We start from the raw sequence: 12,967 nt of genomic DNA, 5'->3' as shown, positions 1-12,967 counted from the left end.
ACAAGTACAGGCCAATTATACTTGGACTTTTCTCTCAGTATAAGTCAAGTACACTTAAGTGTAATTTTAAGTATATTTCTGAGAAGTACATAAAGTATATTTCTGAGAAGTATATAAAATGTAGACTGAAAGTATACTTTCTTATTTTTAGTTTAAATGAAGTATACTAATAGAATGCTTGAATAAACTTCTTTTTCGTAAGGGCACTTCACTAGAAATCCTGACCTGCAGCTAATTTCATTGGTTAAGGTTACAGTAATGGGTAGGTTTAGGTATGAGTGTTTGGTATAGGCAATAATTACTGTGATTGACATGACAAATAAAATCATAATCGGCTGCAGGGCGGAGGTTCCGCTGAACTTGATTGACGTATATGGACATGGACGTGGACGTGGATGTGGCTTTTGTCATCACACTTCGATGTGGGCCGGATTGGGTGTCCACCGCAGGCTGCGGCGAGACACTTGACCCCAGCTGGAATGGAAGTTTTGATTGGTTTTGCACTCGAGACAGACCAGTCTGAAAATACAGCTAGAGGTCTGGACCTCGGGGATCTCAATGGTGGGTACGGCCCTGTGTGTTTGTTATTGCACCCCTGTAGCCATGTTGCTCTGTTGTCCCTTTTGTCATTTTGAGTATGAGTATGTAGTGTCAAATTAAGGTAATTGGCATTGAAGCAGCAATGAAGATATCCCTGAATGTGGCAGAAATAGAGTCAATTCAATTGGCTCTTCAGTATGTCCACCCAAACAACTGGGCCATTGACCTACATCAAGGCATGTCTCTGTCTGTCTTCTCCTAAGTGGGAGGCCATCCTTCTTCCTCACAAGCCAAGTAAAAAAATAAAAATAAAAAAAGAGGAAAAAAAATATTACAGTGTTGTCAGTGCTACTGACCTCTTTCTTATGTTCCACATCTCTTTCTTATGCAGCTCTCGTGCTCATGCTTGTAACACTTTTTACATATGCATATGATCGTAATAAATAGACACAAATAATATAAAAACGAATAAGACAAAAACATACTTAAATGCATGAAGAATGAAAACTATCACAGAACAGATTAACATAAATCAGTAACTGAGAACTTCCACATGATTTCAAGCATATACCATTCAACACTATAATCATAATATTAGGAGAGGTTCACATGCCACATACTACTAAATTATACACAGATCAATATCACCACCTGCTGGTGAAGGCTGTGTTAAAACATACCCTTTGCCATTTAAAAGCCAAACACAACTGAGAACACGGTGTATGAATCTAGTTCTATAGTACCATATTCCCACTGACACTTCACATATTATGTAAAAATGTATTTTCAACTAAAACACCTTTCCAAAGACTCACAACCTCATTAGTTGTGTCTGTGTTTGCCGACCAGACTGTAACTTTTCAGCCAACATAAGTTGTGGTGTTACATTCTTACATCTTCAGACTTCAAAGTATGTAATTTGATGCAAAGTGTCCAATAGCTTGCGGTTATCAGAGTGAGTTTTTAGTTACAAGATTTTTACCCACTGTGCCACATTTTTAATGTGTTTTGCACTGTAAAACCCAATAAGTTAAGCAAACTCATTTCATTTGAGGAAACTGATTGCCTCAATTCAATTAAGTTTATAAAAACAATAGTTATGAGTACTCTGAACTTATTTTAATCGAGTCCACTAAAACAATAATACAAAGTCAAATTCAATAAGTTAAGCTAACTTGTTACATTTGAGGACACCGATTGCCTTAGACACCGGCCTTAGACACCCTACACACCGGGACGAATATCGGCGCACGTTATTCACCAGCGTTTTTCAACACGTTTTTTGTGTTCACACCCAAGCGATTTTCGCTGACGATGAGCCGAGTGAACATGCAAATTCATTCCCTGATATTAGATGGCACTTAATGTAAAACAGAAATACCCCGGTACACAAGGTGCAATACCACTCCATAACAGTTCTCTTTTATCAAGATTTTTGTAGTCGCTGTCGCGTTTGTCATATAGTTCTTTATGTTCCGACACCAACGAGACCAGCAGCTCTACATTCATCTTGCCTTGCATCTTCCTCGTCTTATTTCTTCCCGGCAGTGTAGACGCTACTTGGCGTATATCTTCTTCGCCGTTACGTATGTGTGCTCGGCAAGACCATTTTGTGTTTGAGCGCCCCCAAGTTGTGTTTTACTGTAACTCCAGAAGCTCCAGACACGTGAGCAAAAGCGCCAATCTCATTGGTAGGATAGTTTTTGACGCGGCGCGTCAAACCAAAAAAACGAACCCGAGGCGTTTTTTTTTTAAAAAATGACGCTTTTACGCGTGCCGTTTTTTGTGCCGGTGTGCACACTCACATTGGCGCCCTTTGTTTAGTCACGAGGCGTTAAACGTCTGTCCCGGTGTGAACAGGCCTTAAAGGAGTCATATAATGTCATTTTTGTACAAGCTAATATGATTCTTTAGGGTCTAAATTAAAAGTTTGTAATATACTTTAATAAAAAATTTTCATTAGTATTGTAAGAAAACACTAATTTTACCTGGTCAAAAACAGCTCTGTTTTCAGCACGCCGTTTCAGTGCATGTGTCTTTAAATGATAATGAGCTTTGCTCACCCCGCCCCTCTGTTCTGTGCGTACACCGTTTGTAATAATAACACAATAATAACCATAACGCGTTGTTCGTTATAAACGTGGGATTATGAATTATATTGAGAACGTCGTACATAGAATACATGCCATAATGTACCCTGAGTGTAAAAATAGCCACATTCATTGTGAAGCGTGCAAGCTATTTGCAAAGATTAATATAAAGATTAATATAAAGGTCAATAAAACGTTACACTCACTTGTTCTTCTGGAGGTGCAGCAGGAACACGAATAGTTGGTACTGATCCTTTTATCAGGAGCAGCTTCTTAGCAAATCCAGCTTTATACTGACCCTCGTTTGTAAAGCAGTCTGGTGAAATGATTCGCGCAAACATGACAGCATTGACGTTGGTCGTGGGGAATATTCCCTTCGAAAACAAACTCAGCCACTGCGTCTTCAGTGGTTCGGATTTAGAAACATTATCAATATGACTGCTGTGTTCGTTATTACACCCAAGAACAGAACACCACAATCGTTAGACACCATTCTACTCAGCACTCCAGCTATCAACAATGAACGCGCCGGGCGGCGCGTACTATGACTGACAGCTCGCTCACGAGGGCGCAAGGGCGGGTCTGTGTTTGAAACGCTGCTGTCAATCAGCCATCGTGGGACGGGCGTCGATTTTGTGATGTCACAATATCGAACAGCTTGATTTGAGACAGGAGGAAACATATAAGAAAAAAAAAACAAAACAAAAAAAACACTGGATGGATTTTTATCATTTTATGATGGTTGTGTACAGGCACTGCCAACACACATTTCAGTACAATCAACTTGTAAAAGTGCATGGACCATTATATGACCCCTTTAAGGCTGTTTATGCAAATCAAGCCACAGCAGTGAGGTCTTCAGAGACTTGTTTTAAAAAGCATGTATGGTGACTCGTAGGTCTTCTTAAACAGAGCACACATAGGCTAGACCTAATTCTCTGCACATTCATTCTATGAAGATAAAGTGATGGTAATGTCAGATCGTATCACAAAAGGTATTTCTGGTAATGCAATTTCATGTACATGTATATTGTTAAAATGATTAAAAAATTCATATTCACATGATGTATTAAACATTGTGGCTGCAATTATACAAAGCTGATAAGCATGAAAACAGTTGGTTAAACTTTAAGGTTAAATTTTAAGGTGTCCTTGTTACAATGCAGTGGTGCAGAGTTATATTAAATAACTAAATGTACTTACTGTAGGGTTAGAGTTAGGATTAAGAATAGGTTTAGGGTTAGTTTCGTGTACTTATGCAAAATTTATAGTTATTACTATATTAACGACATATAGCATATGTAACAAGGACACTAAAAAAAAGTGTTACCAAACGATCTTAGGTAAAAATCACGTGATCTGTGTCTTCTTTCATCCTCAGGTCAATGAATCCATCCTTTGCTTAATGAAAAATGGAAAATGGAACATATTTTTACTTGATGTTGTTTGAAAATATTGGGTACATAAAATATACTTTCTTCAGTTTGGGAATTGTTCTATACTGTGCTATTATATTCTTTAATGCCTTTATAATTCTTGCAATTTGTCTGGAAAGGACTTTACACCAGCCCATGTACATTCTGATTGCATGTTTGTCCATCAACTCTGTGTTTGGAACAGCTGCTTTTTTCCCAAGGTTACTGACAGACTTGCTGTCTGATACACACTTGGTGTCCCGTGAAGCATGCCTCTTACAGGCTTTTGTCATTTATTCATATGCATCAAATGAAAATACAATATTAATGTTAATGGCATTTGACCGATATGTAGCAATCTGTAAACCTTTACAATACAACAGCATAATGACTCCCAGGATTGTATCTGTTTTAATAGCTATAAGCTGGATTTATCCAATGCTTTGTGTTGGTATTACTGCTATTTTAAATGTCAGACTGACTATGTGTGGTAACAAACTGTGGAAAGTGTATTGTCACAACTGGGAAATTGTCAAGCTTTCTTGTGGAAACACTATTATTATTAATGTTTTTGGCTTTTTTATAGTGACCACAATTATTGTCATGCCTTTAAGTTTTATATTATATTCCTATGTTAGAATTCTTAACATTTGTACAAAAAGTTCACCAGAGTTCAGGAGCAAAGCATATCAAACTTGTATTCCACACATAGTGATCCTTTTAAATTTCTCTATTGCTATTTTTTGTGAGGTTACTTTGAGTCGGGTCACGACTTTGGATCTCCCTCTAAGCCTGTCAATTATTCTTTCACTGGAGTTTCTTATTGTTCCACCCATCCTGAACCCTCTCGTTTATGGTTTGAATTTTCCTGAAATTCGCAAAAAAATTATATGCATTATAAAAGCATCCAAATAGCTGTGTTTTTGATGTAATAGATACTACACAATGGTTATGATATTCAACCCAAAATCATTGTTTAATCTCTTACCATGCTTTATAATGATATGCATTCCATGTTAGGAGTTTAAGCCTGTACATTTTAACCTGCCAGTAAATCTTTACCACAACTTTATATTTATTATAGGCCTATACATTATTGTGCCCGTAGTCCCAGACTAATATGCATGTTTGAGCTGTATGAACTGAAAGCAACTTGCACTTACATATCCTAAAATATGTCAGTGCCATTGTTTTGTCTCAAGATGCACACCAGTAATGTTTTTTTTTTTTTTTTTTTTTTTAAGGCATATTTATAAAAGCTACTTAAATTTCTAAATTTAACTAATCTAAGCCTTGTCTGTGAAACTGGGCCATAATGTATTATTTAGTCTGGCTTGTAAAATCCACCCCTTAACTCTTTCCCCGCCACTGACAGAATTTTCCATCATTTATGACACAACAATTTCCCACTATTGACGGAATTTTCCAAGAGGCCCTCGATATGTACAAACTCCAACATAATAAAACGTTGCCAGATTCACATTCATCTGTTCAGGAAAAAAACCTAACGATTTTAGCGCCAGTCACTGGACATTTCACTTTGAAACTTTTTTGCGTTTTTCAAAAATGTTGCCACAGGTACGTTTTTCTAATGAGCCTGGGCTGGTAATGCTGAGATAATAGTTGTTTTTCATTACACAAATTATATTATTCTGTGATTTTTAATCAGTAGCTATAGTGTATTCAAACTTTAAGCAATGGGGGCGAGTAGTCTTTGAATGAAAGAGTTTGGTATGTATATTTATTTTATTATTATTTTAATATATTATTTTGATTCATTTTAGAAAAAATCAAAATCTACTACTACAATATTGTTTTGTGAAAAAAATGGGGTTTAGAAACTATTTTCACGTTCTGTTGGTGTTTAGTTTCATTTTCATGTGCTTTAATTTTGTTTCTCTTCAGTTGACTGTTTCCTTTGTTCTAGTTTCCCACCAGTCTTTAGTTACCATGGACACTCTTGCAATCAATACAACTTTTACAACATTTAGTTCATTATCATTGTATATTTAAGTTCCTCTTTAGTTCTCATTCTCTGTCGAGTGTTGGTCGTGTGTTAAACGTAACGCTGTCACGTTGCCTTCTCATCAGTGGATTACCTGTGGTTATTTTGTTTAAATAAATGCCCTTTTGCTATTAGAACCTTTTTGGACTTACTTCTTCATCCATGGACTAAACTGTTACAACTATTGTCTTTATTTTTTCCACTAATAATCTTATAATGAAACATCACTGAACCTACTTAAGATGGACTGTGACGCTATTTTCTTCTGGATTATGGCCTTCTTTTTTGCATTATTTTCCTGTTATCTCTGTAAAGCTGCTTTGAAACAATCTGTATTTGTAAAAAAGCGCTATATAAATAAATGTGACTTGACTTGACTTATATAGTTCTGTTATTTGTTTCATAATTCTTTAAAAGCAAGTGACATGAAATAATGCAGTCATATATTAGTCAAATATTATTTTTTGTTCTCACTCTCTGTACTATATGTGACGGAGTATAAGAGTTATACTAAAACGTGGATATATTTTTTTTTTTACCGTAAAATATTTATTAAGATATTTTTTAAGAGCTTATATTAAGATAACAAATAAAAAGAAGAAAACGTCTCGGGTTACAATGTAACATCTCGGTTACGTATGTAACCCTCGTTACCTGAAGGAGGGAACGGAGCCGGTGACCTGGCTGCCCCAGCGGGGCACAGCAGATGTGGCGACGGGACGTGACGTCTCCATTCCCTCCTTTAGGGAACAAGGGTTACATACATAACTGAGATGTTCCCTTTCAGTCGTCTCTCTCGACATCAAATCGGTGATCGACGAATAGGAATCCCCTACCAAAGCACCACAGCTGCTGATCCCATCCAGCGCCCTTTGTAAACCTACAATCTCAGAAAAAAAGGTACACGGTGGTACAAATAATGTTCCTAAAAAGGAACAGTTTTGTACCTTTTCAATAATAGTACCTTTAATGGTACAGGAAAGACCACTGACGAAACTGTTTGGTACCTGTTAAGGTACAATTGAAATCAAGGTACATAATTGTTCTCACATCAAGGGTACAGTGATAGGCCAAATTACTATTTCATTCATGATTGGTTGCTGTGTTGAGTATTCGGCATAGCAACAAGACACTGATTGGTCGAAATCGCTTTAGCCACGGAATTTTCCGAACTGAAGCAGGCTAACATTACACGACTGCAGTGCGGTCGAGAGTTTATTTTATCAAACTTGAAGAAGACGAATTATTTTTTATTTTTTTTCCCTTTTAGAAAAACAATACATACAGGTATATACAAGCCACAAAAAGAGAGTAAATATGCATATATATATTCACATACATACCTATACATAAGCATATTTAATGAGCATATGATTAACATAAAAAATTAAATAAAAATACAAAAAATAAAAATACACTAAAAAAAAAAAAAAAAAAAAAAAAAAAAAAAATGGAAAGTAAACCCCCAAGTATAACCCACCCACCCACCGGATCCAGATCTCCAAGTCTCAGTTACAAATTAAATCTGAAGCCCACGAAGAATGGTTAGCAGTGAATGCCAAGCCTCTATTGCTGACTCTTTTGCACCGTGGACTCTAGCTGTCGACAACTCCAAGTAAACAATATCCATATATGTTAAAACCCAAGCTCGAAAACAGAGTGAATGTGGAGGTTTCCAACGTGTGGCAATTAGTTTTTTTGCAGCTGTAAGTCCAGCCAGCAGTGCTCTTCTTTTATCCAGTGTCAAACCCAACCTTGAAAGATCATTCAAAATGAGTGTAGCAGGCGTACAGGGCAGTCTAACCTTAAACAGCCTAGAAAGGTTAAAGGCAATCATCTTCCAAAAGTCGGCCACTGGGGTACATTCCCAAAACATGTGAAAGTAACTACCAATCACTTTGGAAGAACATAAAGTACACGTAGGATCATCGATAACCTTCATCATATGAAGCTTCCTAGGAGTTAAATAAACCCTATGTACATAATTATAATGTATTTGCTGATGATCGGGGTTCCTGGACGCTAAACCAATACTACTCCACACTTTATCCCAATCAAATGTGGGTGCCAAATCTGGAACATCTCTCCTCCACACCGTGTCCAACGCCAGAGGTCTATAAGCATACCGCAGCAATAACCAGTAGAGTTTCGACACAAAACCCCTTGTACTCCCAACAGAGAGAAACAATTTTCGAAGTGGGTGTGATGTGAGAGGGGCCTGTAAAGGGGCACCATTGCTTTTTAAAGCCGATCTCAACTGCAAATAAAAGATAAAAGAGGTACGTGGTATACCATGCTTAATACAAATGTTCTGAAAAGTGAGTAACCCCTCCTCCCCATAAATATCACCAAGTGTACAAACGTTTTTATTTTCCCAATCAGGAAATCGAATAGGACTACCACCAATCAACAATCTCTCATTGTTAAATATTGGAAAGTGTGGGTCCCAAACAGAAGAGCAACCAGCCAATTTCTCCACCCTTCTCCAAACCAATAACAAATATGAAATCATAGGACCAAATTTCAAACGGCAGTGATGGGGTGAAATTTTGGCATGCAGAATGTTAGTAAAAGAGTATGGAGCTATCATCTGTTCCTCCAAAGTACGCCAAGACACTTGAGCATCAGATTGAAACCAGGATAGGAGAGGTCTAAGTGTAAAGGCCCACTCATAGAACTTAAAATTTGGGAGAGACAGGCCACCGGCCTGCCTTTCTCGCTGCATAGTGGTGAGCTTAATGCGAGGTCGTTTGCCATGCCACAAAAATTTAGTTATTGCTGCCTGTAATTTGCTCCAGTAATTAGGGGGCGGGGGAAGGGGGAGCATTGAGCTGACGAAACTGACCCTGGGCAGAATATTCATTTTAATTATGGCTACCCTGCCACGAAGCGAATTTGGCAGGTCAGACCACCTGTCCAGGTCCGCCACAACTTTGTTAAGTGTTTTACAAAAATTGTTTTTAATAATTGCCTGTATGGAGGAAGATATATCTATCCCCAGATAAGTGAAGTTTTTAGTGACTGGAATAGATGCAGGGATGGGAACATTACACATTGCCTGATTTAAAGGTAGCAAAGCTGATTTCTGCCAGTTTATTTTAAAACCAGAAAGCTTGCCGTAAAGATCAAAGGTTGACAAAACATGTGGGATGCATTGCACTGGGTTGTTTACATACAATAAAACATCATCAGCATACAGTGAGACATGATGATGTGTTCCTCTGATGGAAATTGGAGAGATTGTGGGTGAGCCGCGGATAGCTTGCGCCAGTGGTTCAAGGGAAAGGGCGAATAACAGGGGGCTAAGAGGGCAGCCTTGTCTTGATCCTCTTGAAACAGCAAAGGGAGAAGAACTAATTTTGCCCGTAAGTACTACAGCTGTTGGGTTTTTATACAGGACCTTAATCATATTAATAAACAGTAAACCGACCCCCATGAACTCTAACACTGACCACAGAAATGGCCACTCCAGGCGGTCAAAGGCCTTCATTGCATCTAGTGAAAGGACAGCAGCAGGGGAACTTAAGCCTTGAGCACCATCAATAATGTGTAATAGTCTTCTAACATTATCTGTAGCAAGTCTAGACTTTATAAACCCTGTCTGGTCACTATGAACCAGTTCTGTCATATGACCTTGAAGCCGTCGGGCCAGTACTTTCGCGTAAATCTTTAAATCTGCATTTAAAAGCGAAAGAGGCCTGTAGCTGGAGCACTCAACTGGGTCCTTTCCTTTTTTAAGAAGCAGTGAAATTAATGCAGAATTAACATCCCTAGAAAAAGATCCCACTCTGATTGAGTAAAGGATCATATCCAATAAAAGCGGACCGATCAGGGGCCAAAAGGTAAGATAAAATTCGGGTGGAATTCCATCTGGCCCTGGTGATCTACCTTTACGCATGTCCCTAGCAGCTGCCTCGCACTCCTGCAATGTGATAGGGCGATCTAGCTTTATGGAATCATCAGTGTTAAGGAGGGATAGTTTAACGTCATTCAGGAAATTATCACAGACACGTTTATCAAAATTACTTTCTGAATTATATAACTCCTGATAAAAGGAGGCAAAAGCAGCATTTACTTTCTTTGGGTCACATTGTATAGCTAATACTGTCTTTGTCTCTGATGCAGAAAATATCAGCAAAGTGCTCATCCGTCCGGAGTTTCATTGCTAGTAAACGACTGGGTTTAGAGGAGTTAAAATAGTAAGTTTGTCTTTTGTGCATGAGGAATTCTGAGCGACGCCTCAGAAGGGAGTTAATCTCTTTTTTGATCAGTTCCTTCTGTAGGGCTGTGTGATTGTTAAAATTAAGTTGCAGGGAAGCATCAAGGGTGGCATATTTTACTTCTAAAGCTTCCAATTTGGCTGCACGTGCTTTGTTTCGTGTTGAAGCGCCTCAGATGCAAGATGTTGGTCCCTAGTCTCGCTGCCACCTGTTCTGTCCATTCCGCTGTCCCACACCGCATTGAAATCCGCCCCAAGAACTAAATGAAACCCTGTGAGATCAAGCAAAGATTTAGTTAATAATTGGAAAAAAGTGCGATCAAATGCATTAGGGGCATAAGCAGAAATAAGTGCAATGTTTTTCCCATCCATGCAAATCTTTGCAATGGCTATCCGACCTGCATCATCTGCCCAAGAGTCAATCACATCAAATTTTAGTTTGCGTTTACACAAAACCATTACCCCTTTACATTTAGTAGCTGCAGATGAAGTTGCAATAGGGTGGTAAAACTTATTGGCTAATCGACCCACATCTTTGCACAGTAAATGTGACTCCTGAATCATAGCAAAATCTATATTTTCCTTCCGGAGAAATTCTAGTACAGTGGTCCTTTTGTGTGGAACGTTCTTAGCTGAGTGAAGTAGACGTTTACACTCCAGAAAAGAGTGTCGACGCTCCTGTGTGGCCTTAGAAAAGTCTTGATAGAAGCTTATCTTATGATTCTGCCAACGGACGTCCCCGATTTCTCTAGCAAGTTGTCTCACCCGCTCCTTCTGTTGAAACCTCAGGAACCGCACGATGAATGGCCTTGGAGGGGCTCCGGGTTTAGCTGGTAATAGCGACCGATGAGCGCGCTCCAAATCTAAGCCCCCTTGGAAGTCAGCCTGGAGGATTTCGGGGAGAGTGACCCTCAAAAACGATATGGCATCTTTATCCTCGACACGTTCCGGAAACCCATAAATGCGTAGATTAACTCGCCTTTCCCGATCCTCGTACTCCGTTAGTTTGGCGCTCAATTTTTCAACCTCCGAAGCCGAAGCCGGGGGGGAGTCGCAGCGCTGCCTCTCCACCTCCTCCAGCATATCGAGACGAACCTCCGCGCTGGTTATCCTGGTTAACATGTCGGCTAGCTTACCCTCAATCGCCTCAACAGCTCTTCTCGTTTCTGAAACGTCCTTGCGAATGTCAGCAAAGTGCTTGGTTTGTTCATCTGATAGTTTCTGAAGAAGCTCGTGTATTTTAGCAGTGGAGATGGACTCATCGACATCTTCACGTGCTGGCGATGCAGGAGAGGCGTGGGCAGCTTTTGAGCTAGCGGTAGCCCTAGCACTTTGCTGCTGTTGAGATGCATTTTCGTTTTTCCGTGGGTTTGGCATATCGGTAGTGGTTGACACGAATTATAGGCAACTTGTGAAAAAAAAAACGATGCAATAAGATGCGAATGCCTGTATATTCATACAAAATGTAAACTCGTGGCGCCGCCGCCCTCAACCTAAGCAGCCATCTTGCTCGGCGTCATCACGTGACCAAGAAGACGAAATTTAAAGGTGAGTTCTGATAATTTATGTATATATTTAGTTCACAAGTCTAAAATATAAATGTTTCAGCCACTTAACATTAAATTAGCTTTGCACCAAATGCTTTTTAGCCATTTGACTTGTATACACTTTTAAATTTTTTTAATGCAATTATTGACTAGTATTAAGTCATCACGTGTACATTATAAGGTGTTTGTTCTCCATTATCCACTATAACTGTTAAATGTTAACTTTGCTATTAGGCACAGCAACATGAAACTGATTGCCCAAGGATGCTGCAGCCGTTACTGCATTTTCAAATAGACCGGAGAGCGGGAACTTCGGGAAGCAGATTACGAGCATGAGCACGAGCACCACCACAACCATGGCTTCGCCCTCTTTATCGTCAGAAGTACTTTAGTGGCTGGACTCGAATTATAAGACGAAGAGAAGAGGAAATTCAAAGGTGGGTTTTATGTTTATGTTTAACCAAATAAAAAATGTATAAAACGTTACAGCTACTCAACATGATAATAGCGAGTGTAAATTGCTTAATTAGGTACGAATCCAGTCAGTGATATTAGCCGTCTGCAAATATATTTTTAAAGCAATTGAGTTTCTGTGTTGTAAGTACACATTTAATACATTGTTGTTGTAAATGAATGCTCAACCAGAGGTGCCATGCTGGTGTACTTTACATTAGTCCACAATACTGTATGCGGTTTTGGAACAACGTGATTGAACGCCAACGAACAGTGCGCAGATAAAATAGTTGATCACTCGTTCAGTGTTTAAATGAATGCGATTACCTGATTCTGTCCTAAGTCATATACATGTCATATACATTCATTTTATCAGACCTTTGTTGAAACTCAGCTAATGTGTCTTTGATTTTTAGATCATGAAGATGATGGGGTAACGATGCTTTCGGGAAACGCACCCCAGTTTAGTCCAAGTTTTTCTGTAGAGATACGATCGTTTTATATGATGAACAGATTTAATTTAGGCTTTTATTCACATATAAATATTCATCAATTCACACATCAGTTGCGGTAAACACATCAGACGTGCGAAAACTGATGATGTTCATCGTTTATGGTCACTGATATCCAAAATGAGTGAACTGATTGACAGGTCCATAGGGCATAAAGATCCCCATTGTGTCTGTGTCCCTTAAGCC

General features: G+C 38.8%; 1 protein-coding gene across 1 annotated transcript; it reads left to right on the top strand.

The window, feature by feature from the left end:
- Positions 1 to 4,042: 4,042 nt before the first annotated feature.
- LOC308693168 (olfactory receptor 6N2-like) lies at positions 4,043 to 4,960 on the top strand (the record flags this gene model as incomplete). The annotated part of the gene is made up of 1 exon (XM_081369955.1): positions 4,043 to 4,960. The coding sequence occupies one exon, from the start codon at positions 4,043 to 4,045 to the stop codon at positions 4,958 to 4,960; it is 918 nt and encodes a 305-aa protein (XP_081226081.1).
- Between the last annotated feature and the right edge of the window lie 8,007 nt (positions 4,961 to 12,967).

Source organism: Scardinius erythrophthalmus (assembly GCF_964197995.2).
Source record: "Scardinius erythrophthalmus genome assembly, chromosome: 7".
Classification (NCBI taxonomy): Eukaryota; Metazoa; Chordata; class Actinopteri; order Cypriniformes; family Leuciscidae; genus Scardinius; species Scardinius erythrophthalmus.
The sequence above is the reverse complement of the archived record's forward strand: the minus strand, read 5'-3'. Positions and strand labels throughout refer to the sequence as shown.